Source organism: Rhizophagus irregularis, chromosome 9 (assembly GCF_026210795.1).
Source record: "Rhizophagus irregularis chromosome 9, complete sequence".
NCBI classification, from domain to species: Eukaryota; Fungi; Glomeromycota; class Glomeromycetes; order Glomerales; family Glomeraceae; genus Rhizophagus; species Rhizophagus irregularis.
This window is the reverse complement of record NC_089437.1, coordinates 1,695,634-1,720,080: the sequence shown is the minus strand read 5'-3', so window position 1 is coordinate 1,720,080 and position 24,447 is coordinate 1,695,634. Positions and strand designations below refer to the sequence as shown.

Below are 24,447 nucleotides of genomic sequence, written 5' to 3'. Positions count from 1 at the left end.
GATTTTTCTGACAGGAATTGAAATAGTTAATTAACATAATAGCAAATTACTCCTGAAAGACAACATAAATAATAAAATATTCTTTGGAAAAGTCATACAGTATCATAGTGTTACAATCCGCGGATAATCCGTCATCCGTCATCCGCCACTTTCGGATATCCGTGATCCGTCTTATCCGTATGTACGGATATCCGACATGACGGATATCCGTGAAGGATAACCTCGGATATCCGTTGAATTTTAAATCGGGCCGAATTCATAGTGCTAGCCCGAATTATGTTGTGTAACATTTGTGTAACACAAAGTTGAAAAAAAATTTTTTTTATCATTTTGGCCAGCATTACAGATTTGACCAGAATTATGTAGTAAAAATCGGATTATCCGGATGATCCGTTTAATTCGGATGGGATCGGATGGGATCCGTCAATCCGTCACGGATATCCGTGATCCGTCCTATCCGTATGTACGGATATCCGAAATGACGGATATCCGAAAACGACGGATATCCGACGACGGATACGGATGGGGGATTGACGGATTGGAACACTACAGTATCAATGCAAAATTAAAATGAATTCTTGATTGTATTAATAAATATATTGTATGAATAAAAATTTTCAATTACTAAATTTGACAATAAATTAAACTTATACCAATAATTTAGACTAATTAACCTTAATTTATTATTTAATTTTATAATAAAAGCATGTTATTAATTTGCAAGAATTTGGTTTTTTTTGTAATGCATCTGTTCAACGTCATGTGATTAGAAAACTAACAAATTAACTTATACTAAATTTATATATTTAAGTAGCTCTAGTTTTCTATTTTTATCAATTTCTTTACCCAGTCACTTGGATCACGAGATATTTGTATTTATAATATATTTTTTTTCGCTGATGCAAATCTTTTGGTCGCCACTGTATAATATTCATTATACATAGTTTCCTTATTTATATTTATTTATATATACTTAAATAGGACCCCGAAATATATATGTAGAGGTCAGGTCCAGAAGTGGTCCAAAATACGCATTCTTTCAGGGCCGGAATTACGATAATTTCAGCCATTATCTAAATTAGGAAATATTATTTTGGCTGGGATTATCCGTAAAAGGAATGATCTACATGATTTTTTTGACTCATTATACGCAAACTCTGACCTGACCCTTTTATGTATATTTCGGGGTCCTACTTAAATTATTTAAAACTAAAATCACAATTATTCAGCTTGAACCATACACGCTCGTACAGTTGTACTCGTCTTGAAATTCATGGATTTGCAGTTCGAATAACTTTCGAAGCTTCACTTTCGAGGTCATATTTTTATCCATTTGCGATAAGAGGAAAGATTTTTTCTAGTAACATTTACAGGTCCACCTATCAATCTAGTATAAATTAATATCATAATAAAGATCTAAGTTGAAAAAATGCATTCAGAGAAATCTTACAAGTTCACTAATAAAGTGGAGAAATTTTTTAAATTTTAATATTTTTTTTTTCTTTTTTTAAAACAACTGTAACGCATTTCTTTAGAATATCCAACATCGGAAATACCTAGACCCATTTTAAATTTTAATATTTAAAAATAGTATTTAAATTATTTAAATTTTAGATTAATTTAATAAAATACTTTTCATTTGTGATATAATAAACTGCAAACTGCAAATGCTAAAACTTTCTCTTTCGTAAATCTATTACCCAAGTTAAGATCGCTCAAAAATGTTGATTTTGGTTGTTTAATGCATAAAGGAATTCAAAAAAATATACACCAATAATAGTAAATTTATAAAAAAGTATTTAAAATAATTAAATGTAATTAATATATATTAATAAGACATTAATTGTCAAAAATAAGTTAGAGCGTCCTACAAACCCTTAAACTTTGAAGCTAAAACTGGATGATAAATAATTATCGAAAAAAAAAATAAATAAATTAACAGTTCTTATGTAGCAACTCAATTATTCGTTAAATTCATTTTTCAATTAATTAAAATTGAATGTTGCAACACATATGAATTAATCCATTTTCATACTTTGATCTTAATAGAATTTTTTTGGCGCACGTACTAGATCAGTTAAGGACATATTATTTTATATTCCCTACCAAATGCATTGAAAAATTGTGCCTAATTCTATATACTGTATATTCATATAGTGGATATAACTTTATTTTTTGAATGTAAATGTGATCATTTTAATATATAAAAACATATGCATGATACATTGATACAGTACTATAATGATATCACCTATTAATAAAACTAACTTAATTCTTATCCTTATTGACTTGAAATACTTCATAATCTTCTATATAATATTTATCTTCAGTATCTCTTATCTTTTTCTCATAATGAGATTGTTTACATATATTATGATTAAATGACGTCATGTTTGCTGGTACACTTGGTACACTCCGAAAAGTAAATTTAGTTAATGATACTAATTTAAGATCGGAATCACCAAATGAGGGACCACAATGATTGTGATAATAAAATGCTTTATCCATAATTTTTACGTGACTTAAGATTGAATATTTAATTTCATCTTTATCCTTAAAAGAAAATATAAAACTATATTTAGTTTGACCATATTCGCCAGAAGAAGTTCTCCATATTGAAGGATTATATCCGCCTAGAATTTCTCCAGTTCCTTTTACTTTAATAAATGTAACAGTATTGGGTATATTATCACATAATTCATGAAATTTTTTAGGATAAAATCCATCTCGACTTCCTCTTAATAATAGTACAAATTTGTATGGTAAATATAATTCTCTTAAATATGAAAATTTATTATTAAAATCTATTTTATCAATCCATCTTGAAATAATCGAAATAATATTTAGATTAACAATTGTTGTATCAATGACCCCATCGATTTTTATACTTCTAGGAAGTGAAATATTATTGTCATTTGGTTCAATATCAGGATCCATATACGAATTCAACAAATTTTCATAAAGTTGTTGCTTGAATAGTTTCCTATATGGTCGAACTTTATGTAAAAATTCTTTGGATGATAAACTATAAAATCTAATTAAAGGTAAACAATTTTGTAAAGTATTTTCCATCACTTTAAAGTTTTCATCTGTCCAAGTATCTGGATTCGGAATGAGAGTTTGATTTTTTGCAAGACCCCATTTTAGCACATGCTCCCATACTTCAATTTCTTTCATTTGCAAATCATCTCTTTTAATAAGTGAAATTAAAAATTTTTCAGGTAACGAAGTAAAATCAAGTGATTTAAATATTTTTTCGGGAGATTTAGCCATAAAATCTATACAAAATTGTTGAATTTCCGACAAATTATTAGATTTAAAAGTTGTTCGATGTACAAGTTCAAAATTTTGCTCCAACCACTCAATTTTGTTTTCGATGAAATAGTTTTGTAAATAATCTACTAATTCTTGAAGAAGAAGCTCATCAGCAGCAATCAAGATTTTAAAAATATTTAAAATATCATGCTCGTTCAATGAAAGGATGCCACCATAAAGATATCTGTATTATATAAAATTTAAGGTCGATTTATTAAATACTAAAAACTTTGAGAATTATTATAGATTAATTGTACATGATAATACTCACTTTAAAATAATTTGAAAGATTTCCGGTGATATATTTGATAACTTTATATGAGTTAAATTATTATTATCATTCTTTTTTTTAGAAGCCAAAGCTCGTCGTAAAAAAGGAGAACGATGACATAAAATAATCAAATGAGCACGGAATATTTTTACGTTCGGGTCCTCGCCAGCCTCAATAGTAACATCATAATATTCATTATCTTCCAATATTCCGATATAATTTTGACTTAACTTTGAAAAAAATTGAACAGACATTTTTCTAGTTTTCAGCGAAAAAGAAAAAAATATTAATCAAACGATCGACCTTAAATCTGCAGGTCAAATTTATTTAAATTATTCGTATTACGTGTTACAAATATTACGAAAATCTTACACGATATTTGATTTAAAATTTTACATTTAGTTTATCAAAATTATTTTTTATCAATCTAATATAATTGATACATACTTTAATAAAGATCTAAGTTGGAAAAAATGCATTAAAGGAAATCTGCTATTAGAGTATATTGTCTAAATTCATTATTATTTTATTAAAATTTTCTTAATCAAATTTATTAGTTAAATTATTGGTTCATTTATTATTTAGTCACTAATAAAGTGGAGAAATTTTTTAAATTTTTAACATTTGATATTTTGTAATAAAATATTTATACGTACTTGTTATTTGAATTGCAAATTATTAAAAATTATTACATATCCTTCGTAAGATATATTACCCAAGTTAAGAACTCTCAAAAATACGTAAAGGAATTAAAAATACGCCAATAACAGCAAAATTAAGGTATTTAATCACTGTTCCGTCTATGATTGGCACTATCGTTATTTATATTTTGTATATATATGTAAAAAATAGAATACACTAAAAAAATTGCATGTTTATTATTGTAAAAAAGGATATTACATTGTACGCGCGTCAGATGTGACTTTGCGTTTTTTTACAAGATTTGCAAACACTAAAATTATTAAAACTTATTTGTATGTTATAAAATTCATATTACGTATGTAAAAGATTATGAGAAAATAGAAAAGAACATTGTGCGATCATCAAATTTCATGATAGTGCCGATTTTAGAATTAAATATTTTTTTTCAGCTGTCGCAGCAATTATCACGTGGATAATAATATTTCTTGCGTCAGACCTTTGTTCGAGTCACGTGAGTTTCACGTGAAAATGTTAATGATTGACGCAATGTTAAGAGGATACCGATTTGATTAGGTAGAGAAAGGAAACTGACATAAAAACATACAAAAAAGGCCAAGACATACGTAACTTGTAAGGTCTCTTGATGACACTATGATAGCACTGTTCGTTTGGAAAGGTATATTAGCGCTTAAGCATGGAATACCACGTTAGTTGAGAAGTTACGAGCGTTGTCTTGATGTAGGAACGCGACAATACTACTATGTATTTCTGACCTTTGTTTATTGTTCGTTATGGATCTAATAAATAATAGTAAAGAAATACGTTACTAACAAAAAAAATAAAAATAAAAATAAAAATAAAAATAATTTATTTCTAAAACGACTACAACGATTCTTATGTAAATATAATATAAATGGTTTTTTTTGTAACGGCAATGTTAAATTCATTTTCGATTGATTAAATTTGCATGTTGCAACATAAAAAAAAAAAACTTTCCTTTTATAGACAGATAAATAAAAATCTTTCTTTAAATATTGTCACAATAAACTAAAAAAATATATATACAGATATTTTATAATCCTCAATATTAATATGATATTATTATGGATTTATGGATTAATCCATTTTCACTCTTTGGTATTAGTAACCATGGTTCTTAATAATAATTCATGATAGATGGATAAAGTTTATCAATATTGGATAAGTCTATCAATATTAGACAATCATTATTAGTTTTATAGAACCGTGATATAAATTAGTAGTCACTGTGGAATATCATGGTGAAATCAATGATATCAAATAACTATTGCATATTACACACCATAGTCATTTAGTGAATATAACTTTATTATTTAAATGTAAATTTTTATGCTATGTAACCATTTTAATATATAATAATAACAATATGAAATATATAATATATATATAGTATTATAATTATGATAAAAATTAATTTAATTCTTATTGATTTGAAATATCTCGTAATACTCTATAAAAAATTTATCTTCAGTATCTCTTATCTTTCTCTCATAATGAGTTTGTCTACATATATTATAATTAAATGAAATCCCGTCTGATACACTCCAACCACTATATGATAATTTAAGATCAGGATCACCAAATGAAGGACCATAATAATTACTATAATATAACGCTTTATCCATATTTTTTATGTGACTCACAATTGAATCTTTAATCTCATCTTTACTCTTAAAAGAAAATATAAATTAGTTTTACCATACCCTCTGGGGGATTTCCATGTTAAAAGATTATATCCACCTAGAATTTCTCCAGTCCCTTTTATTTTAATAAATGTAACAGTATTGGATTTATTATCGCATAATTCATGAAATTTATTAGGGTCAAATCCATCTCGATTTCCTCTTAATAATAGTTCAAATTTGTATGGTAAATGTAATTCTCCTAAATATGAACATTTATTATTAAAGTCCACTTTATTATCAATCCATCTCGAAATAATCGAAATAATATTTAGATTAACAATTGTTATATCATTGACCTCATCAATTATTATATTTCTAGGAAGTAAAACACTATCGTCATTTGGTTCAATATCGGGATCCATATATGAATTCAACAATTTTTCATAAAGTTGTTGCTTGAAAAGTTTCCTATATGATCGAACTTTATGTAAAAATTCTTTAGATGATAAACTATAAAATCTAATTAAAGGTAAACAGTTTTGTAACGTATTTTCTATCATTCTAAAATCATCATCTGTCCAAGTATCAGGTTTTGGGACGAGATTTTGATTTTGTGCAAGACTCCACTTTAATACATGTTCTCATACTTCAACTTCTTTCATTTGTAAATCATCTCTTTAAATAAGTGAAATTAACGATTTTTCGGGTAACAAAGTAAAATTCAATGATTTAAATATTTTTTCAGGAGATTTAACCATGAAACCTGTACAAAATTTTTGAATTTCAAACTATTAAATTGAAAACTTATTCGATTAATAAGTTCAAAATTTTGTTTCATCCAATCAATTTTGTTTTCAATAAAATATTTTTGTAAAATAATCAATTAATTCTTAAAGAAGAAGCTCATTAGCAGCAGCTAGAACTTTAAAAATATCTTGTCCGTGTGAAAAATATCACCATAAAGATACCTATATTGTAAATTTAAGGTTGATTTTTAAAATTAATTTTAAATTTATTATGACATTATTATTTTACCTTAAAATAATTTGAAAGATTTCCGGTGATATATTTGATAAGTTAATATGAGTTGTTAAAGTATTATTATCATTCTTTTTTTTAGAAGCCAAAGCTCGTCGTAAAAATGGTGAACGATAACATAAAATAATCATATGTGCACAAAATATTTTTACATTCGGCTCCCCACCAACTTCAATAGTAACATCATAATATTCATTATCTTCCAAAATTTCAATATAATTTTGGCTTAACTTTGAAAAAAAATTGAATAGACATTTTTTGAGTACAGTTTTCGACGGAAAAGACACGTAAATTGTAAGTTACTTTATTCATTTACATTATGTTGGGTTTAAATTTTTCAAATCATTTAAATCATTTTAAATTACGCATATCCTAAATAAAGATCTAAACTAAAAAAATATATAAAGAAATTTACTATTATTATTATGGCTAAATTCATTTATTATTTAAATTTTATTTTTTTAACCTGGTGAATTCTTTACAGTCGCCAATATAGTGAAGAAATTTTTTTAGATTTTTAATTTTTTAAAAAACAGCATTTGAAATTTAAATTAATTTAATCCTTTGTAATATAACAATACTTATACATTCCTGTCAATAACGAATTGCACCCTACTACTATTGTAACTATGAGTGAAACGTCTCTTTCAGAGCGCTCAAAAATGTTGATTTAGATTGTTTAATACGTAAAGGAATTCATCAATATAGCAAAATTAAAATTATTATAAAAGTTGAAGTGAGTTTACTAAATAATATTTTTATTTACAGAATATTACAAATACGAAATACAATAATGAAATCGGGAAAATTCAAGTATTTAAATAAATAAATTACAATATATAATTTCTAAAAAAAAAGGAATGAATAAGTTATCAGAAATTAATTGAGGCGTCCTTTAACTTTGAATAAAGCTAAATTGATACATGTATGAAATGCCGGAGGGGTGATAAAATAATTAGTTAAAATAACTGAATTTGCTAACTGGAATATTATTTCATTTAACCATATTACGACCAATGAGAATGTCTTAATATACTGCAAACTGCAACATAAAAAAAAATTCTTTCTTTAAATTACGCGATGACCAATTAAAGAATGTATACAGCGAGTATTTCTAATTCTCAGTGAACCTATTTGAGGATTATATAATGGATTTATCCATTGATGTAGAGTTTTTTTCCGCGATCCTATATCGGTTTTGCTTTTTATATTCCTTACCGATATTAACAATATTTATATAGTAAACATAACTAAATTATTTTGAATAATTGAATGTAAGTTATTATGCTATATAATAGTTATAAATTAAAAAAAAATTAAATAACCAACCTTATAATAAAGCCCATCTCATTTTCTTTTGATTTGAAATACCTCATAATCTTCTACGTGAAACTCCCCTTGAGTATCCCTTATCGTTTTCTCATAATGTTTTTGTCTACATTCATTATAATTAAAATTAAATGGATCCGTGCTATAACATCTATAATTTGATAATTTAAGATCAGAATCACCAAATGAAGGACCATAATTACTATCAAAATAAAGTGCATTATCCATATTTTTTACGCGGCTTAATATTGGATTATTAAACTTATCTTTATCTTTAAAAGAAAATATAAAACTATCTAAGGATTGACCCCAATCACTAGAATTAGAAAATTTCCATATTATAGGATTATATCCACCTAGAATCTCACCAGTTCCTTTAACTTTAATAAATGTAACAGTATTAGATTTATTATCACATAATTCATGAAACTTATTAAGACTAAATCCATCTCGACTTCCTCTTAATAATAATTCGTATTTGAATGGCAAATATAATCCCCTCAAATATGAAAATTTACTATAAAAATCTACTTTATCGATCCATCTTGAAATAATCGAAATAATATTTAGATTAACAATTGTTGTATCAATGACTCCTTCAATTTTTATATTTCTAGGAAGTGAAATATTGTTATCATTTGGTTCAATATCAGGATCCATATACGAATTCAACAAATTTTCATAAAGTTGTTGCTTGAATAGTTTTCTATATGGTCGAACTTTATGTAAAAATTCTTTGGATGATAAACTATAAAATCTAATTAAAGGTAAACAATTTTGCAAAGCATTTTCCATCATTTTAAAGTTTTCATCTGTCCAAGTATCTGGATCCGGAATGAGATCTTGATTTTTTGCAAGACCCCATTTTAGTACATGCTCCCAAACTTCAATTTCTTTCATTTGCAAATCATCTCTTTTAATAAGTGAAATTAAAAATTTTTCAGGTAACGAAGTAAAATCAAGTGATTTAAATATTTTTTCGGGAGATTTAGCCATGAAATCTATACAAAATTGTTGAATTTCCGACAAATTATTAGATTTAAAAGTTGTTCGATGTACAAGTTCAAAATGCTGCTCCAACCACTCAATTTTGTTTTCGATAAAATAGTTTTGTAAATAATTAACTAATTCTTGAAGAAGAAGCTCTTCAGCAGCAATCAAGATTTTAAAAATATTTAAAATATCATGCTCGTTCAATGAAAGGATGCCACCATAAAGATATCTGTATTATAAAATTTAAGGTCGATTTTTTAAATACTAAAAATTTTGAAATTATTATAGATTAACTGTACATAATAATACTTACTTTAAAATAATTTGAAAGATTTCCGGTGATATATTTGATAACTTAAGATGAGTTAAATTATTATTATCATTCTTTTTTTTAGAAGCCAAAGCTCGTCGCAAAAAAGGAGAACGATGACATAAGATTATCATATGAGAACGAAATATTTTTACGTTCGGGTCTTCACCAACTTCAATAGTAACATCATAATATTCATCATCATCTAAAATTTCAATATAATTTTGACTTAACTTTGAAAAAAATTGAACAGACATTTTTTTTCTTTCAACGAAAAAGAAAAAGAAATGATTAACCAACATGATCGACTTGAACCTGCAGGTTAAAATTCATTCAAATTATTCGTGCTACAAATATTACATAAACTTTATCACTTTAATTCAAATAATTTTTCGCATAACGAAGCAAGTTTTTACAATTATTTTATGTTTATTTATTTTTTTTTTTAATTAAATAAAAATTAGAGAATTATAAATTTTTTGTATATTAGTTAGTTTATAACTTTATTAATGGTGCTAACGTATAATTTTCTTTAAATTTCACAAATAAATAGGGAAATTTTTCTTTCAATATATATGAAAGTAGCATGTAAATTCTAAATTAACTAATTTCAATTTCTGTAAATATAATGAATTTGAATTAGTTAGCCCTCCAACGCGACTTAAACTGTAGGTCACTTTATTCATGATGTTGATTTAAAATTTTCAATTGATGCATATCTTAAATAAAGATCCAAAGTTACAGAAATATATAAAGATATTTATTATTTACTAAACTTATTTTTTTTTTTAAATTAATAAAATTCATTACTAGTTTTTTTTAAAATTTTTTATAATTCTTGTGAAGGATTTCATTTATTCTTTACAGGTCACCAATATGGTGGAGAAAGTTTTTTGATTTATAACATTTAAAAACAGCATTAAAACTTTAAATTAATTTAATTCTTTGTAAATATAACAATACCTGTCATTTGTGATATAACAAATTGCAATCTATTACTATTGTAACTAGTATGAGTGAAACGTCTCTTTCAGAGCTCTTAAAATGTTGATTTAGATTGTTTAGTACGTAAAGGAATTCATCAATATAACAAAAATTAAAATTATAAAAGTGGAAGGGCTAGTTTTTATTTACTAAATATTTATATTTACAGAATATTAAATACAATAATGAAATCGGAAAAATTCAAGTATTTAAAATAAAAAAGTAACTACAATATATAATTTCTAAAAAAAAAAAGGAATTTGGAATTTAATTGGGAAATCCTTTAACTTAGAATAAAGCTAAAATTGAATACATGTATGAAGGGCCAGAGGGGTGATAAAATAATTATTTAAAATAATTTGCTAACTGGGATATTGATTCATTTAACCATATTCCATATCAGTCATTATCGATCAATGAGAATGTCTTAATATCTGCAAACTGCAACATAAAAAAAAATTCTTTCTTTAAATTACGCGATGACCAATTAAAGAAAGTATACAACAATGAAGTATTTCTAATTCTCAGTGAACCTATTTGAGGATTATATAATAGATTTATCCATTTTCACCCATTGATGTAGAATTTTTTTCGCGGTCCTATATCAGTTCTACTTTTTATATCAACAATATTCATATAGTAAACATAACTGAATTGTTTTGAATAATTGAATATGATATATAATAGTTATAAATTAAAAAAAATTATATAATCAACCTTATAATAAAGTCCATCTTATTTTCTTTTGATTTGAAATAGCTCATAATCTTCTACGTGAAACTTCTCCCGAGTATCTCTTATCATTTTCTCATAATGATTTTGTATACATTGATTATCATTAAATGGTTCCACGTCATCACCCCAACCATAATATGATAATTTAAGATCAGAATACCCAAATGAAGGACCATAATAACTATCAAAATAAAGTGCATTATCCATATTTTTTACGCGGCTTAATATTGGATCTTTAAACTCATCTTTATCCTTAAAAGAAAATATAAAACTTTCTAAAGATTGAGCCAAACCACCAGAAGATTTCCATATTGAAGGATTATATCCACCTAGAATCTCACCAGTTCCTTTAACTTTAATAAATGTAACAGTATTAGATTTATTATCACATAATTCATGAAATTTCTTAGGATTAAATCCATCTCGACTTCCTCTTAATAATAGTACAAATTTATATGGTAAATACAATTCTCTTAAATATGAAAATTTACTATTAAAATCTACTCTATCAATCCATCTTGAAATAATCGAAATAATATTTAGATTAACAATTGTTGTATCAATGACCCCATCGATTTTTATACTTCTAGGAAGTGAAATATTGTTATCACTTGGTTCAATGTCAGGATCCATATACGAATTCAACAAATTTTCATAAGGCTGTTGCTTGAATAGTTTCCTATATGGTCGAACTTTATGTAAAAATTCTTTGGATGATAAACTATAAAATCTAATTAAAGGTAAACAATTTTGTAAAGCATTTTCCATCACTTTAAAGTTTTCATCTGTCCAAGTATCTGGATCCGGAATGAGAGTTTGATTTTTTGCAAGACCCCATTTTAGTACATGCTCCCAAACTTCAATTTCTTTCATTTGCAAATCATCTCTTTTAATAAGTGAAATTAAAAATTTTTCAGGTAACGAAGTAAAATCAAGTGATTTGAATATTTTTTCAGGAGATTTTGCCATAAAATCTATACAAAATTGTTGAATTTCCGGCAAATTATTAGACTTAAAAGTTGTTCGATGTACAAGTTCAAAATTTTGCTCCAACCACTCAATTTTGTTTTCAATAAAATAGGTTTGTAAATAATTAACTAATTCTTGAAGAAGAAGCTCATCAGCAGCAATCAAGATTTTAAAAATATTTAAAATATCATGCTCGTTCAACGAAAAGATGCCACCGTAAAGATACCTGCATTATAAGGTCAATTTTTAAACTTTTGAAATTATTATAGATTAACATTACATATTAAATAATACTTACTTTAAAATAATTTGAAAGATTTCCGGTGATATATTTGATAACTTAATATGAATTAAATTATTATTATCATCCTTTTTTTTAGAAGCCAAAGCTCGTCGTAAAAAAGGAGAACGATGACATAAGATAATCATATGAGAACGAAATATTTTTACGTTCGGGTCTTCACCAACTTCAATAGTAACATCATAATATTCATCATCATCTAAAATTTCGATATAATTTTGACTTAACTTTGAAAAAAATTGAACAGACATTTTTTTTTAGTTTCAACGAAAAAGAAAAAAAAAATGATTAACCACATGATCGACTTGAATCTGCAGGCTAAATTTATTTAAATTATTCGTGCTACAAATATTACATAAACTTTATAACTTTATCACATGAATTCAAATAAGCAAAGTTTAATTATTAAACGATGCAAGTTTTTGCAATTATTTTATGTTTATTTATTTATTTAATAAAATTTAGGGAATTATAAATTTTTGTATATTAGTTAGTTTCTAATTTTATTAATGGTGCTAATGTATAATTTTCTTTAAATTTTCACAATAAATGGAAAAACTTTCTCTCAATATATATAAATTATAAAAGCAGCATGTAAATTCTAAATTAACTAATTTTAATTTTTGCAAATATAATGGAATTTGAATTAATTAGCCCTCGATACAACGACCCTCCCCAAATTTGCTATAAGATTATATCAAAGAATTTAAAAAATTTGACTGGAGATTCGTTATAACGAGGGATATTTGACGTATTTGGTTGGATAAATATACGTGTTGGGAAAATTCGTTATAAAGCGATTTCGTTATATCGAGGATTGACTGTATATTTCAAATTGTTAATTTACGTAATTTATGTTTATTAAATTTAAAGATTAACGAAAAAGAATCAAGAATTACTATAAACCAAATACAACGAAACCGGTAATTGAAGTTTCTCGGCGGGGCAAATTACAGCATATTATTTTAGAAGAACAGCATGCATAATAATTTATCGGAAACTAATATTTAATGTATAATTCAATCCTTCGATTTGATTTCACTTACATTCGTATTGTTAATTCGGATGGTTACAATATATTATTATAATCAACAACAAATCGATCATTTACTATGTTTCTAGTAAAATTTGTCGGAAATCTGATAAAATGTGTAACAAATATTTCAATAATTCATTTGAATTTTATGTGGTATCTACAGATGCATTATAATTTTGAAAATTGCTTTAAGGATTAATGATTGCATGATCATGATGATAAATTTATTGGTTTTTAATTCTAATTATATTCGTATGATAATAGTATATATATTATTCATTAAATTTAAAATGGATATATTCTAATTCTTATTAAATAATCATAAAAAAATCTTAAAAAATTATCTACAGTAATTTAAAACATAAAAAAAAAATCTTATATATATATATATATATATGAACTAACTTACTTTCTTTTTGATTCGAAATACTTCATAATCTTCTATACAAAAATGTTCATCAGTATCTCTTATCATTTTTTCATAATTAAATTGTCTACATATATTATCATCAAATTCTTTTGATGGATTTGCTCTAAAATTAAATTTACAAACTGATAAACTTAAATCAGAACCACCAAATGAAGGACCACAAAAATCATGATAATAAAAAGCTTTATCCGTATTTTTTATACGACTTAAAATTGAATCTTTAATATCATCTTTACTTTTAAAAGAAAATATAAAACTATAATAAGAATGACTCCAACCACCAGTAGATTTCCATAATGAAGGACTATGACCACCTAATATTTCACCAGTTCCTTTTACTTTAATAAATATAATAGTATTAGGTTTATTATCACATAATTCATGAAATTTTTTAGGACTAAAACCATCTCTACTACCTCTTAATAATAAATCAAATTTATATGGTAAATATAATTCTCTTAAATAAGAAAATTTACTATTAAAATCTATTTTATCAATCCATCTTGAAATAGTTGATATTATATTTAAATTAACAATATTTGATAAAATAATATCATCAATAACTTTATATCTAGGAAATAAAATATTATCACCTGGTTCATAATTAGAATCCAAATAAGATTTTAATAATTCTTCATAAATGTTTTTATTTAATATTTTTTTATATGGACGAACTTTTTTTACAAATTCTTCAGAAGATAAACTAAAAAATCTTATTAAAGGTAGACAATTTTGTAAAGTATCTCTAACCTTTTTAAAATCATTATCCGTCCATTTATCAGGATTTGAAATAAGAATTTTACTTTGTGCAAGTCCCCATTTTAAAACATAATTCCAAACTTCAATTTCTTTCATTTGTAAATCATCTCTTTTAATAAGTGAAATTAAAGATTTTTCAGGTAATGAAGTAAAACCGAGTGATTTAAATATTTTTTCTGGATATTTTGCCATAAAATCTGTACAAAATTGTTGAAGTTCCAATAAATTATTAGATTTAAAACTTATTCGAAATGTAAGTTCAAAATGTTGTTCCATCCAATCAGTTTTATTTTCAATAAAATATTTTTGTAGATAATCAACTAATTCTAGAAGAAGTAACTCATCAGCAGCAATTAAAACGTTAAAAATATCTAAAGTGTCTCGTTCATTTAATGAAAAAATACCACCATAAAGATACCTATATTTTTAAATATAAGATTTGTTATAAATATATAATAATTTAAAAATATTTTCATATTTTAAATTACCTTAAAATAATTTGAAAGGTTTCCGGTGAAACATTTGATAATTTAATATGATATAAGATACTATCATTATTCTTTTTACTTGAAATTAAAGTTTGTCGTAAAAATGAAGAACGATGACATAAAATAATCATATGCGCTCGGAATATTTTTACGTTCGGATCCTCACCAACTTCAATATTAACATCATAATATTCATCATTTTCTAAAATTTCTATATAGTTTTGACTTAATTTTGGAAAAAATTCAATAGACATTTTTAAGTTTGGTTTTCAATGGAAAAAGAAAAAAAATTAAATTAATACATGATCGACCCGAAATTATGCAATACAATTTATTGTATCACAAATACTAATACAAATTACGAATTCATTTTGGGATTAAACCGAATTTGGTTGAGTTACTCATTTTAGTCAAAAAAAAAAAAAATATTTATTTATTTTTTTTTTACCAAAAACAATTCATTAAAAATAATTATTATAATTGGAAATTATTTATTATAAAAAAAAAAAATTTTTTTTTTTTCTAATTAAGAAAAAATGAATGGATCATGTTATTCATTTAGCTTTCCTTTTTTAGTACAAGATAAATACTAAATGTTTTACGTCACCTTAATTATTAAAATGTATTATTTGATTTTTTAAATTTAATTTATTTTAATTTTTTGTTATAATTTGACATTTATAATAAAAAATAATATTTAAATAATTTGTATGCTTGAAAGTTTTCGATTAATGTTTATTTATATAATTATTTTTTTTTTCTCGCTAATCCTTTGAATTCTAAATTCTATAAAAGCGGATTGAACTAGTTTAAATATGTATCATTTCATACACAATAAATGAGAAATGGAAACCCATTGTACGTCCGAATTGAGGAATACTATTATTTAAATAGTAAATTTGTGAAACGTAAAAAATTTGTGTATCAATTGTATCAATTAAAATAATTTGTTGTTTGATATCATGAAATGTGACGATTGTGACGTTATAAATATTATGAGTGAATCGCGGCGTGACGGAAATCTTCACGTGACGGTAATATTTTTCATTTTAACCCTTAAAAGTAAACAATTACAATTCGAGTTAGGCACAAATAAATTATTTGATTTACCGTGTATTCTGAAAATTTTTAAAGGATTACTATGGCTCGATTTCGCAAAGGCATTTTGTGCATTGTCAATTCCGTAACAAGATTGAACGAATGATACTGTATATACAGTACATTGTTTAAATTTCCGAATCTGAATTTCGAACTACACAGCAGGCAAATATATTCTTTACGTTTTAAATCAATTTATAATAATATATAACACCATTCATTAATTATCTACTAAACCAAGTTGAGTGCATAATACATAATAGTAGCAATGTAGCATAATACTGTATTTCTAATTCTTTCCCATTATTCAAAGTTTTTCATGATAATCGACGCAAAAGAGTGATTTTTAACGAACAAATTAAGAACAAATCAGTAAAGTTTTTATTTGGGATTAATAACATAGATCGATCCATTTTCACCATTCAATTTTGATGTATTTTTTTTTGATATCACACATATTTCATACGTATTCAACATCTACCTAGTATATTTATTTATAATAAATAATAGTATAGTTATAATCAAATATTTAAAATCTAATAAATCTAATAAATTTTTTATTTAAATAATCGTTAACTACAATAATCTAATAAAATTATATGATAAAAATATTTCCACCTTAAAAACCTTGAAAAAAAAATTATCTTATTTTCTTTTAATTTGAAACACTTCATAATCTTCTACATAAAAATTATCTTCAGTATCTCTTATACTTTTTTCATAATCAACTTGTTTACATATATTTTCATTAAATGGAATAGTTGATTCTGATAACCAGCTATATTTAAGTCTAAGATCAGTATCACCAAATGATGGACCATGATTATTACAATAATAAAAAGCTTTATTCATATTTTTTACACGACTTAAAAATGGATCCTTGAAATTATCTTTACTTTTAAAAGAAAATATAAAACTATCTAAAGATTGTCCCCAACCACCAGAAGTTTTCCATATTGAAGGATTATATCCACCTAAAATTTCTCCTGTTCCTCTTACTTTAATAAATGTAATAGTATTTGATTTATTATCACATAATTTATGAAATTTTTCAGGAGTAAATCCAACTTGACTACCTCTTAATAATAAATTAAATTTATATGGTAAATATAATTCTCTTAAATATGAAAATTTACTATTAAAATCTACTCTATCAATCCATCTTGAAATTATTGAAATTATATTTATATTAATAATTTTTGATTCAATAATTTCTTCATCTAATAATATTAAATTTCTTGGAATTAAAATATTATTATCTTTTGGTTCAAAATTAGGATCTAAATAAGAATTTAATAAATTTTCATAAAGTTGTTGATTAAAAAGTTTTCTATAAGGACGAATTTTTTTTACAAATTCTTCTGATGATAAACTATAAAATCTAATTAAAGGTAAACAATTTTTTAAAGTATCTTTAATCATTTTAAAATCATTATCTGTCCAAATATCAGGATCTGGAATAAGATTTTCATTTCTTTTAAGACCCCATTTTAATATATGTTCCCATATTTCAACTTCTTTCATTTGTAAATCATCCCTTTTAATAAGTAAAATTAATGATTTTTCTGATAATGAAGTAAAATCAAATGATTTAAATATTTTTTCAGGTGATTTTGCCATTAAATTTGTACAAAATTGTTGAAGTTCTAATAAATTATTAGATTTAAAACTTATTTGATTTGTAAGTTCAATAAAATGTTTTTCCATCCATTCAGTTTGATTTTCAATAAAATAATTTTGTAAATAATCTACTAATTCTTGAAGAAGTAATTCTTCGGCTGCAATTAAAACTTTAAAAACATCTATAGTGTCATACTCGTGTAACGAAAAAATTCCACCATAAAGATATCTAAATAAAAAATTTTTAATTTTTTAAAGATTGTTTAAATGTGTCAAAGGATAAGAAGAATGACTTCGAAAAAGAAAATTTATTAAAAATGTAACTTACTTTAAAATGATTTGAAAAGTTTCCGGTGATATATTTGGTAATTTAATATGAGTTAAATTATTACTATCATTCTTTTTTTCTGAAGTCAAAGCTCGTCGTAAAAAAGGAGAACGAATACGTAAGATAATCATATGTGCACGAAATATTTTTACGTCCGGATCTTCACCAACTTCAATAGTAATATCATAATAATCATTATCCTCCAAGATTTCAACATAGTTTTGACTTAATTTTGAAAAAAATTCGATAGACATATTTAATATTATTTTATTTTTGAACGGAATAAGAAGGAAAAAAAAAGAAAAAAAAAACAGATGAAGACGCCCAAAAATTTTGATCAACGTTACACAACCTTTTTTTGCATCAGTATTTATAACTTTAAAAAAATTTTTCGAATACAAACCCCCCCCTAGAAACAATAGAGAAGCAGGAGACGCCCGAAGCGATACAAAGCCGTTCAAGTGTTGGGATCAAAGAGTTTATGACCTCATTATCAAAACTTTAATTTATTAGTAAAGTCAAGTGATTTTAATAATCTTTCGGAATTAGGAATTTAGCCAATAATATTTTTAAACAAAATTATTAATGTTAAAGCTTGAAAGGTTTTCGGTAATTTCCGGTTATCCAATCTAAAAAAAAACTAGTTCATATGGTTTGACCTTGGTTATCAAAAAATTAATCGTTTCATTCATTCATTCATTCATTAATTTATTCATTATTTCTTTATATATACAATCACTATAATTATTGCAGCAATGTCGGGAAATTTAAATAAATTTGTAGCCGATAACTCGTCGTACAGTGTGTTTAAAGGATGTAAAGTTGATTGGCTAAATGTCACGTGTTCAATTTGTCAACAAGTACGCCTCGTCGCCTCGTACATTTATGCAGATGATAACTTAATTTACCCAGTATTAAAAAAAAATCTAATAAACTAATATATCATTTTACATCACGGGTATAGGAATACAATAATGAAATCAGATAATATATTAAACACACGTGAATAAGTTACCTTGCAAAATAGAAAATAATAAATATAATTTTGAAATATAATTCTTAGTGCTTAGTCCATTGATTGGATTTTATCATATTTAGCAAAAAATTGAACACATTTTAATAAAGAAGTTTTATTAACGAATTTATGTGATGCAATACCAAACAATCCAATAACACTTATGAATATAACTATATAAAATACTTCAATTATTAATTGACGATCATTTACAACGTTCATCAGTAGTGATAAAGGCGTTCGAAAATAATGGTAAAGTCTATTTCTCCTCACTAAACGAGCCTCATCGCATCTTCTAAAATGACTATAGCTTTTGAAGGGATGATAAACTAATAAATAATAAGCCCTCTGCAATCCGTCGTTTAGAGTGAAGGGTTCCCAGATACTATCATGATTGTGTATTAATCTCAGAGATACTACCCATATATCCTATAATTGAAGATAACCAGGCATGAACAGATAAAAATAACAGACACTCACTTGTGAATTTAAGATCTCAGTTTCTTACTTTATTCGCGTGCTATACCTGTTCACTTGATTTTCTATTCAGGTGAAAGATGTTCTTTTTTTCGCTCTTTACTTCCTCCACTTGTTCTTAATTTCACTGCTTCGTCACTTCCTCCCCTCTTTGGTTGTTGGTGCCGTATGAAGTTGTCTGAAGTAGAAACGCGACATACTGTTTGTTTTAAATTTGTTTTTTTTATAATTTTAAAGTATTTCAAAAATTTTCATATAATCTATACTAATAATACTATAGATTTAATTGTTAATAAAGAAATGCACTACTGATCCTTTTATAAAAAAAAAATATGAAAGTAAGGGTAAAACGCGATCAAAAACAAACGTCACGGTGTCAGCTTGACCATGGCAAATAATCGCTCACGTCATACATAATATGATTATCATATATGCGACAGTATATTAAATTTATTTTATTTACAATATTTACAATATTTCTTTGATATAATATATAATTTTCCAACATGTACTGATTTATTATATAAAAATTCGTTTAATAAACTTATTATATATTATTTATTAAAATTTATCAATTTATTGGTTATGATAATTTAGAATATTTTTTTTTTTAGGAATTGATTAATTGTAATTATAAAGCACAACAAGTCGTGATTTATACCCTATAAAAAATTTTATCCGAATATTTCCATTATTTCTCCGTGTCTTCTGTAAAAATTCCGTGAAAATGATACATTCACAGATATCCGTGTTAGCGAGATGAAAAATTTCCATGATTTAAGGCTATAAATTCCATTAAAATGATACATTCACGGAAAAAACATGGAAAGATAAAACACGGATCAGATTTTTTACAGGGATAAAAAGACAATACTTCGCATAGATATTATTCAGAGGAGCAGCTGGAGCAGCTGAACCCAGTGTACAATCTCAATATATAATTCAAAATATTAAATCCCCCATTATTTATTTTTATATTTAATGCACTCTTAGTGCAGATGTGAATGATTTCCTGAAATGAACAATCTTAAATAATGTGATGAAAATGATGTTCTCTCTTATCGTTTAGTAGATATCTGCTAGTATTAAGAAAAACAATGTGGAAATTTAACATAACTGATAGCACACTTTTCACTATATAGTATCCAGGTAATTTAAAATCTTATTACTGTTCAGTCAATAAAATCTATAAATTCGCAGCCAACAGTAAATCTCATATTAAAATATTCTTTTTTGATAACCTTTTAAATTTGACAGAAAATTTTAATCAAAATATGCTTCCCCTTCACCTCCTCCATCATCAAACGCATCATCATCCTCCATCGTCAAAATAATTTTCAATATAATCCGCAGCTTCTTCATATTCTTCATCCTCAAGATCTTGTTGTTTATATAATATTTAATAATACAAATAAATCTAAAAGGGTGTGTTAAACTTTATTTAGATATATTTTTTCATGCATGCAAATTCTTTATTATTTTTATGCACATCACCAAGAATCACATGAACATTTGTACTATCAGCTATGCGTATTATATAATTATAATTCACAAAAAGCCCCGCGTTGTCTACATTTTAAAAATAAAAATAAATAAAAATAAAAATTCACAAAAAAGTTTACGTACAATATTGATTTGTTGAATTCTGATTTCACTTTTTTTCCGTTCTGTATTTTATTAATTTTTTTGATTTAGAATTTTCTTTTTCCTACATCATACATTTGAATTGCATGATGGAATGTCTCCGTCTTAGCGTTATTTCTGTATTTGTTGTTTGACAACTTATTTATTATTTGAAAGAAAGGAATATTTTTTTTTTTTGAGGACAAAAAAGTTCCGATGGCAAAGAGTAAAGTAGCCACAGCCGCAAATCCGATATTTCTTACGAAAGTTGTGATTTGTATGACTTTCTTTATAGAGAATTAAATAAATAATAAAGTAAAAATAAAAAAAAAAGAATTTTTTTCTTTAGTTATAAAGAAAGTTCCTAGGTGTGGAGGTGACTTTCGGATGCAATTTCCTGCAAAAATTTGCAAAATTAAAAATGCAAAATCATGAACAATAATACGACTTATGAGTATGATTACTATATAAGAATAAAGATATTTTTTAAAAATATTTCGATTTAGTTTCCCAAAAAAATCTTTTAAGAACTTTGATTCGATTTAAAAAAAAAAATAAAACCGCACAAAAAAGTTCAATTTTCTCGAACATCACAATTAAATTCCTGTATAAATAAATATACACACATCTACTTCCTATCTAATAAATAATTAATACAAATATGCAATCAGCTCTCAATATAATAAACTCGATAACGAATTACATTTAAAATCAAATATCCCTCATTATAAGAACGTTGGAGATTCATGATAAGCCGTGCAATTTCGCTAAAAAAAATTTTTAGTAACATTACAGTTCAAATAGTTTCAAAATAAAAAGTACTGATAAATTCTAAATATCTTTTGTTGGAATGGAAATAATATACAGTACATACGGAAATGCAGCATTTTTTAAATTTGTTACGGCATTTTCTAAATCTGTTTGTTTTCAGTTCATTTCTGTTGCGGCACGTTCGATTCCTGTTACAGTATTTTCGATTGAGGCTAAGTTGATCTGTTTCGTAGTACAGATCACGGAACGCAAGCGACATAAATATTCGGTGAGTTTAACCCATCTAATCTTATTTATATATAAAAAACTAAACATCAGAATTTCGCGTGTTCGCGTGTTATATAAATAATTATGTACATTAGTTTATCTCTTTTAATGTTATACTACTGCGCCACAATGACATTTTAAGTCGATAGTCGATCATGTAACGGTATAACGTTGAACAAAATTTTTAGCCATTTTATTTTTTTTTATTTTTTTTTTCATTGATTACAAAAATGTCTGTTCAATTTTTTCCGAAATTAAGTCAAAATTTTATTGAATTATTGGAAGATGATGAATATTATGATATTACGATTGAAGTTGGTGAAAATCCTAACGTAAAAATATTTCGTGCACATACAGGCATTTTATGTTACCGTTCTTCATATTTAAGAAGATATTTAACTTCAAATAAGAAGAATAATGATAATGTCTTGGCTCATATTAAGTTACCAAAAATCTCACCGGATACTTTTCAAATTATTTTGACGTAAGTAGCACATGTAATAAATTTAATTAATTATATTGAAATAAGATTATGGTGTATTAAAATTATTTATTTTTGTAATAGATATATTTATGGTGGTATTTTTTCTTTGAATGAGAATGATACGTCAGATATTTTTAAAGTATTGGTTGCTGCGGATGCGCTTCATCTTAATGAGCTAGTTGATTATTTACAAAAGTATTTAATTGAAAATAAAACTGAGTGGATAGAGCAACATTTTGAATTTACTCATCGAAGTAGTTTTCAATCTAATAATTTTTCAGAACTTCAACAATTTTGTACAGGTTTTATGGCTAAAACACCTGAAAAAATATTTAAATCACTTGATTTTACTTCGTTACCTGAAAAATCTTTGGTTTCACTTATTAAAAGAGATGATTTACAAATGAACGAAATTGAAGTATGGGAACATGTGTTAAAATGGGGTCTTAAACAAAATAAAAATCTCATTTCAGATGATCCTAATGCTTGGACAGATGATGATTTGAGAATTATGGAAAATACCTTACGAAATTGTTTACCTTTAATTAGATTTTATAGTTTATCATCCAAAGAATTTTTACATGAAGTTCGTCCATATAAAAAACTTTTCAAACAACAATTTTATGAAAAGTTATTAAATTCTTATATGGATCCTGATAGTAAACCAGATAGCAATAATATTCAACTTCCTAGAAATCTAAAAATTAATGGAATCATTGATTCAAAGATTGTTAATTTAAATATTGCTTCAATTATTTCAAGATGGATTGATAAAATAGATATTAATAGTAAATTTGCACATCTTAGAGGATTATATTTACCGTACAAATTTAATTTATTGTTAAGAGAGAGTCAAAATGGATTTTCTCCTAATAAATTTCATGAGTTATGTGATGATAAACCTAATTCTGTTGCTTTTATTAAAGTTAAAGGAACCGAGGAAATTTTAGGTGGATACAATCCTTCAATTTGGAAATCTTCTGGTGATTGGGGTCAATCTTGCAGTTTTATATTCTCATTTAAGAATAAAGATAAATTAGACGATTCAATTTTGAGTCATATAAGCAATATGGATAAAGCATTAAATTATTCAGAATTGTGTGGACCATCATTCGGTGCTTCTGATCTTCATATATCAGTTGATCCTTGGGGAAACAATACTGATTATAATATATGTGTACAAGCTAATTATGAGAAAAAGATAAGAGATACTGGAAATGAATTTAATATAGAAGAGTATGAAGTTTTTCAAATAATAAGAATCTAATTAGGATAATATTATATTATAATATTAAAGCATGGCCCATAGGGTCATATTGATTTTGTTTGAATCATCGTACAATATTTAATATCAATAGTTTGTTTCTATAATTTCATTGTTATATCAAATCAATAAACAATATTATAAAAGAAAGAAAAGTTTATTAACAAATACACTGTATGTAAAGCATAATCTGCATTAGCCATACGATAATGCGATTAATGCATGGTTAATATCAT

General features: G+C 25.2%; 7 protein-coding genes across 7 annotated transcripts; 1 reads left to right on the top strand and 6 right to left on the bottom strand.

Annotated features, from left to right (window-relative positions):
• Positions 1-2,268: 2,268 nt before the first annotated feature.
• OCT59_029413 (uncharacterized protein) lies at positions 2,269-3,840 on the bottom strand (the record flags this gene model as incomplete). The annotated part of the gene is made up of 2 exons (XM_066143800.1): positions 2,269-3,499; positions 3,587-3,840. The coding sequence occupies 2 exons, from the start codon at positions 3,838-3,840 to the stop codon at positions 2,269-2,271; spliced, it is 1,485 nt and encodes a 494-aa protein (XP_065994685.1).
• A 1,842-nt stretch (positions 3,841-5,682) lies between these two features.
• OCT59_029412 (uncharacterized protein) lies at positions 5,683-6,452 on the bottom strand (the record flags this gene model as incomplete). The annotated part of the gene is made up of 2 exons (XM_066143795.1): positions 5,683-5,930; positions 6,008-6,452. The coding sequence occupies 2 exons, from the start codon at positions 6,450-6,452 to the stop codon at positions 5,683-5,685; spliced, it is 693 nt and encodes a 230-aa protein (XP_065994684.1).
• Positions 6,453-8,163: 1,711 nt separating this feature from the next.
• OCT59_029411 (uncharacterized protein) lies at positions 8,164-9,819 on the bottom strand (the record flags this gene model as incomplete). Its single annotated transcript, XM_066143788.1, has 3 exons — positions 8,164-8,217; positions 8,302-9,481; positions 9,566-9,819. The coding sequence occupies 3 exons, from the start codon at positions 9,817-9,819 to the stop codon at positions 8,164-8,166; spliced, it is 1,488 nt and encodes a 495-aa protein (XP_065994683.1).
• Positions 9,820-10,666: 847 nt separating this feature from the next.
• Positions 10,667-12,802, bottom strand: OCT59_029410 (uncharacterized protein; the record flags this gene model as incomplete). The annotated part of the gene is made up of 2 exons (XM_066143785.1): positions 10,667-12,476; positions 12,549-12,802. The coding sequence occupies 2 exons, from the start codon at positions 12,800-12,802 to the stop codon at positions 11,282-11,284; spliced, it is 1,449 nt and encodes a 482-aa protein (XP_065994682.1). The 3' UTR covers positions 10,667-11,281.
• Positions 12,803-13,987: 1,185 nt separating this feature from the next.
• On the bottom strand, positions 13,988-15,518 carry OCT59_029409 (uncharacterized protein; the record flags this gene model as incomplete). The annotated part of the gene is made up of 3 exons (XM_066143784.1): positions 13,988-14,610; positions 14,821-15,194; positions 15,265-15,518. The coding sequence occupies 3 exons, from the start codon at positions 15,516-15,518 to the stop codon at positions 13,988-13,990; spliced, it is 1,251 nt and encodes a 416-aa protein (XP_065994681.1).
• Positions 15,519-17,007: 1,489 nt separating this feature from the next.
• Positions 17,008-18,564, bottom strand: OCT59_029408 (uncharacterized protein; the record flags this gene model as incomplete). The annotated part of the gene is made up of 2 exons (XM_066143780.1): positions 17,008-18,211; positions 18,311-18,564. The coding sequence occupies 2 exons, from the start codon at positions 18,562-18,564 to the stop codon at positions 17,008-17,010; spliced, it is 1,458 nt and encodes a 485-aa protein (XP_065994680.1).
• A 4,129-nt stretch (positions 18,565-22,693) lies between these two features.
• Positions 22,694-24,379, top strand: OCT59_029407 (uncharacterized protein; the record flags this gene model as incomplete). The annotated part of the gene is made up of 3 exons (XM_066143776.1): positions 22,694-22,947; positions 23,029-23,142; positions 23,608-24,379. The coding sequence occupies 3 exons, from the start codon at positions 22,694-22,696 to the stop codon at positions 24,212-24,214; spliced, it is 975 nt and encodes a 324-aa protein (XP_065994679.1). The 3' UTR covers positions 24,215-24,379.
• Between the last annotated feature and the right edge of the window lie 68 nt (positions 24,380-24,447).